Here is a 5,870-nt window from a genome sequence, read left to right as displayed (position 1 = left end):
GCTCCTGCCCACATGCAGCTTTTGGATCTGCCGATGTTACAAGCAGAGGCAGCAAAGTGTCCTCAAACCCAGTGCATGGCCACCTCTGCATGCCCATGCTGGCACTGGCTGTGCAAACAGGCTGCTTCCCCAGGAGCTTCTCGTTAACACAATTAACATCTAGCTGAAAAAGCACTACTGCCTCTGGGCTTCCCTTTCCTAGCAAAGTACACTCAGGGACAGTCTCTGGTCTTGCTTTAGGTGTAAATCTGGAGTAATCCTATTAACCTGCCTTCAGAATATTTTTTGAAGTCATTAAACGTGAAGGTGCTGCTAATTTCTGGTCTCACTGTCTCCAAGGTGTATCCTACCCATGCTGCTGCCGCCTGAAGGGTTTTCAACATAGTGTAAAAGCAAAGCTCCTGAATGAGCGGGGCTGCCCGCGCTTGTTGGCATCGACGTTGGGGAAGGCGCCTATACACACCTGGTACGGAGCTGGGGAACTCCGCGCCAGCACAGCCCCGGGGCCCCTCAGTCTGACCACTCGTTATCGTCCAGCTCGGAGTCATCGTCGGACTCACTATACTCCACCGCGATCCGGCGAGACAGGATTGTTGCCACGTCATTGCCCACGGGCTCTTTTTTGGCCTCTTGCTCCCATTGCTCCTGGACTTTCCGGAGTTGGATTCCTGCAGTAGGGAAGGGGAAAAGGCTTTAGGGGCAATTCTGCCCAATGTGCAACATCCCCCCACCCAGTCAAAAGTATTGGCTGAAAGGGAGTGCCTGCAGCCCCTTGCAGGAGGATGCACACAGTTATACAGCTATAATAATGTGATGCATGTGATTATAAAGCTATATAGCACAACAAAGCTCCTCCTCCACTTGACATGAAGAGGCTGAACTTTCCTAAAGGTGAAATCTGCCATTCGACCTGAAGATTTGCAGGAAGGAGAAATGGGAGAGACCTTGGAGCGCGTTCTCTGCTACGGCCTGGAAGGCAGCTACAGTGCACAAGAGCTGCCAGGCGTCCCTGAGGGGCTCCATCCCACCTCCAGCCATGGGTTTCTTCCTCCAACCCCCCGCATTACTTTTCTTTCCCTCCTCAGGTCCCACCTGGATGCCACCATCTTCATGCACTATCTGGCCACCTGAGGCTTGTCTTGTACTCAACAAAGCCAGCGACACACAAGTCTACACCAAGAGGTATTTTACCACCATGATAGCAGTGCTGGGGACCTGTCCCTACCCCTTCCTGCTGTCACCAGCCCCGCTGCTCACCCCTGCGGATGGCTGCCAGCAGGTCGCTGCGGGCGTCGCTCATGGGCATCAGCGGGATTTGTGGTTTGCGGGGCTCCACGGTGGGGGCCGGTGGTGATGCCGAGTGTGCCGGCGAGGCAGCGATGGCGGGGGGTCCCGGTGGAGGGGGTGGGGGTGCCACTGGAGGTCCCATGGGGCCAGCCTGTGGCGGGGAAGCAGAGTAGGGGCCAGGGGGTGCAGGGGGCGGTGAGGGTGCGTAGGATGGGGGGGCGGCCGAGCTGGGGGCCAGCGCGGGGGGAGCCGAGATGGGGCTGTCGAAGGCCGTCTGTGCAGAGGGGATGACGGGCGGTGGGGGTGGCGGGGCAGGCGGCACGAAGTACTCGGCCATCGGCACCGGCTGCGGGCTGCAACGGGAGGGCAAAGCTGTGTCAGTGGCATGAGGAACAACAGCACCCACCACCCACCCCAGGCACCCACACCCATCCTGGGCAACGACCGGCTGAACTGTGGCTTGGTTTGCTCTGGACTCCCATGTAAGTTCAGTCCCACTGTCACGGAGATGGGGTGCTCTGCCAGCGCGATGAGCTATGGGGCACGTGGTCGTGGGAAAGCAGCCAACATCCTAGGGCAAAACAGTCCCCTCTGTCTGCCTTGTCCCTTATCTGGGATGAGGTTACCCCAAAAGTGCGCCTCACTGATTTGGCCTCAGGTCTCACTAGTAGTTTCAGATCACAGCAGCTGCAGAGGAGCGCTCTCCCTCCTGCATCAGCCCAGAAATTGGGGTTAGCCGCCAGTCAAGCTCCCCTTCCCATAGGCAAGAGCCAGGCTGAAGTCCTACCCGTAATCCTTGACTAAGTGAGGTCTCGGCCCGTTGAGGATCGCCTCGGGGGGCTGCGGCACGTGGGGCTGCTGGAGGCGGTTGAGGCTGTTCTGCCGGCTGCCTGCTGCTGGCGCCGGGCGGTAGACATGCTCCTGGGGGGCGACGGCCGCCAGCACCCCCTCCTTGTGCTCTGCTGGGGCCAGGTGGGACGTCGGGGCCAGGAGCTGCGCGGGGTGGTTGGGGCTTGCAGGGTACGAGTGGTCGGCTGCGTCCGATGCGTAAGATCTACGGCACAGGAAAACTCAATGGTCGTACTCCTGGGAGGGGGGTCAGCTGGGCAGGAGGGTTGGCGGGACATGGGTTTGAGGTTATTTTGGAGTTGAGACAACAGAACAAAAAATGGCCACAAAAATATAGATCTACAAGAAAGCAGAGGGATAGCAGAGGGGAGGAGGATGCCAACACAGCTAACCCAGTCTTGTCCCTTAGCTGCTAAATGGAAAGCACTCTGACTTTATCCCAACACTGGGGCTGCTCCTGAGGTCCAGGATGCAACCCTGGGGACACCAGCTGTCCATGAAGCTACCATGGGTTTATGGCTTAACATCCCAACCCTGCTGCAAGCAGCGCATCCCCCAAAAACAGAGAATAGAAAAGCAAAGGAGAGCCAGTGAGCTAACACATAGTAGGTGAAACCTGCCTATTATCTGGGGACAGTGATCCTTCCGATGATGCCATGTGATAGGGGGATGGTGAGAACCTGTTATCGGGTCGGAACTCTTTATCATACGCCATCATATTCCACTCCAGGCGCCGGTTGCGGGCTTTCCTCACTTTCTTCACCTCCCGGGTGGAGTCCTCCACCAGCCGCTGCTCCTGGGGGCACACACGAGATGCAGCTCCATCTCCAGCCCAGCTCCTCTGGACCATGAGCAGCACCCAGGGAGCATCACCCAGACCTGTGAGATGCACTCACCACAACATGGGGGAGCACCCGGTGTCCCCCACCTGCCAGTTACCTTTTGCCTGCGCTTCTCCTTTCTCTTGTCTTCTGTTGCCTGCAACATTTTCTCCTTCCATAAGTTGAAGAAGTAGGAGGGGTCAGTGTAGAACTTGAGGCCATCCTTTTTGTCATCCCTGTGGGGTTGGGGAGGGAGGAGAGGGAGTTATCAGCCACAGGATAAGATCTTCTGCTGCACAGTGGGGTTTGGTACAATCACAGCCGTAAGCTGTTGCCCCACCATGAACACATCCAACAGAGCAGTCACTACCACTGCGTGGGGTCACTTCATTCCTATGCAATGGGGATGGTGGCACAGCAACCAGAAAGAACAGCCTCTCTGCTCTTGCCAAGCAGCAAATGGGGTGCACCCCCCACCATGCCTCTCCTGGAAAAGATCCCAAGACCCCCTCGGTCTGCCCAAGGAGCAATGCACCAGCTGCCCTACCTGTAGGGCGTGAGGATGTTGAGCGGCGGCGGCTTGTCACAGCGCTGGTACATCTCCATCACCGGGTTGGGGATGGAGTTGCGAGACACAACCTGCTGGTTCTGCACCGTGGAGCTCTTGAATGCTTTCCGCATGTTGATGTCCTGCAGTGAAACTGGGGGCATGGGAAGAAGATGGGGTGTAGGTGTGGACTCAGCTCTCCGAACCAGGCATGGTGGGTGGTCTGGCCACAAAAACGTGTCTCCCACCCACTCAGCTGTCACCCCAAAATAGCCTCAGCTCCTCACCTTCCTCCACAGTGGAGTCCAGCTGCGTCACCTTGATGACCAGCAAGTCCACCCTCTCCTGCAGCGAGTTCATCCGCATGTAGAAACTGTTGGCTTCGTTGAACAGCTCTCCAAAGATGTCCTCTGCGTGCCTGCCTGGCGGAGGGCAACGCGCACCCGTCACGGGCAAGGGTGGCAGGCAGGGAGCCCTTGCCCAGCCTGGACCACTCCATGGGGCCCTCTCCCCAGCCTTGGGTTTTTGGGAGCTGAGCCTCATCCTCTCCCAGACCTGACAAAGTGCTGAACGGAACGAGGGGAGCACAAAACACCGACACTTCTCTTGCCCCCTCCTCTGTGCACACGCATCCTTTTCAGTGGGAGTGGTACCCACAGGATGCACTGAACCATGGTGGCTTCTGCCCCAAAAAGCCTTTGGATATGCCTGGGCAGATGCAGCCAAAGAAACCACCATGACCTGCAGAAACCCAGCCCTGAAGGCAGCAAACCAAGAGCAGGGCAGCGAGGTGGGTGCTACAGCAGGGGGAAGCCGCGATTTGTTTCACTTCGGCAGTTATTCTCCTGCAGCGCTCAGTGTGTCACTGCAACAGCTCTTTATTTGGGCTATTGCTGTCATAGGGCTGAGCGGGGCTGGCAGAGCATTGCTGACACCTGCAGGCTATAGCACCCACCCAGCACCTATCCCATCCTGGCACAGCATCCCAGCTCCTCAGGATTTCCCCCAAAACCACATATCAAATGGCTCCCAAGATCAAGGCACTTTTGATATCTGCTTGGCTGTCACCCAGCTCAACCGTGTCTATTTGATTGTCTTTTCCCCAGACTAAGCAGCCACAGCCTGAGCACCCATGGGTGCTGTTCACACCACCTGCTGCACTTTCAGCAGCTCCCCAAATATAAGGTTTATTTTTCTGAGAGTATTTTAGAGAAGAATCTAGTTCTGGAGGGGGAAAATAGAGGGGGATCCCCGAATAGCCCATGCTTCTCTCTCTATTTTAAGTCAAAATGCAGCAGTGAAATAGGCTGCTCCTATTAAACCTTCACGTCGGCATGTGCAATGCTCTTGTCTTCCTCTTTTCTAATAAAATTAGTCCAGGGCAGGAAGACAGATGTGGATTTAGACCTTTTATATAGACCTCACTTTCACGTAAAACTCTAAAGATGAAACAGGATAGGTTGGGTTTCTTTAATCTTCACCTGACATTCCTATTTCTGGCCAAGCCCAGAAGCAAGGGGCTCACAAAGGCTTCCTGCCCCCCACTGCACAGACAGGAGGAAAACAGGTCTTAAAAATATCATCCAGCCCCACACTGGGCTTGGCCCTGAGCATCCTCCTTTTTTTATTAGCTGGATAATTCCCATTGAACTAGGGGTGGCTGCAGCCTGCACAGCTCTCACATAGCCCCTGCTTCTCTGTGACTGGAACCAGAGCAAGCAACCGTGGCATCCCACCAGCATCCCACCAGCATCTCACCACCCTGGCACTGTCTCATGCTGGGCTCACTGCACTGTGACTTACTGAGGCTGCCCAGCTGCTTGATGATGGCAGCCAGCGTGCTGTTGGTGACACACTCCAGCTCACTCGTCACTCCCTCGGGAAGAGCCCCCCGGCAGAGGTGCCGGGGCTCAATATTCCTCTTCACCAGTGGCATGCTGCCGGCAAGGCCTCACGCCTCTCCTGGACAAAGGAAAAAGAAAGAAAAAAAGAAAAGACACCCCTTTTGCCTGTTTTTTCTACCCACTCCCTCTGCGCTTTGTCCAGGGGATTTGTCCTTCTCTCACCGGCATACGGAGGATGCAGCCCCCACAATGGCAGCAGGGCTTTTTCACGCAGGGGACGCTCCATGGGTGCAAACCTCTGGATGCCGGCAAGTACAGAGATGCCAAGATGGAGGTGAGGACTGTGCTGGGGCCCTGTCTTTACCCTTGTGCTCTGCTGACAAGCCTGGGAAATCTTTCCCACTTACCTTCTCGGAGCTGTGCTCAAACCAACGGCAAACCCTCACATGCTGCAGCCCTTCAGCCGGCTCTGAAAAGCCTCAGCCAACCCAAACAGAGGCCAGAAGCGAGCAAGCACTTGTA

General features: G+C 56.2%; 1 protein-coding gene across 1 annotated transcript; it reads right to left on the bottom strand.

The window, feature by feature from the left end:
- Positions 1–510: 510 nt before the first annotated feature.
- On the bottom strand, positions 511–5,440 carry LOC308045363 (actin-binding protein WASF3-like; the record flags this gene model as incomplete). Its single annotated transcript, XM_080352614.1, has 8 exons — positions 511–668; positions 1,258–1,640; positions 2,075–2,341; positions 2,757–2,932; positions 3,076–3,193; positions 3,505–3,658; positions 3,792–3,926; positions 5,308–5,440. 8 exons carry the CDS (start codon positions 5,438–5,440, stop codon positions 511–513), a joined length of 1,524 nt encoding a protein of 507 aa, XP_080208740.1.
- Positions 5,441–5,870: the final 430 nt, after the last annotated feature.

The sequence above is a fragment of the Nesoenas mayeri genome (genome assembly GCF_963082525.1).
Source record: "Nesoenas mayeri genome assembly, chromosome: 13".
NCBI lineage: Eukaryota > Metazoa > Chordata > Aves > Columbiformes > Columbidae > Nesoenas > Nesoenas mayeri.
Note: the sequence above shows the minus strand (reverse complement) of the source record. Positions and strands in the feature narration are given on the sequence as shown.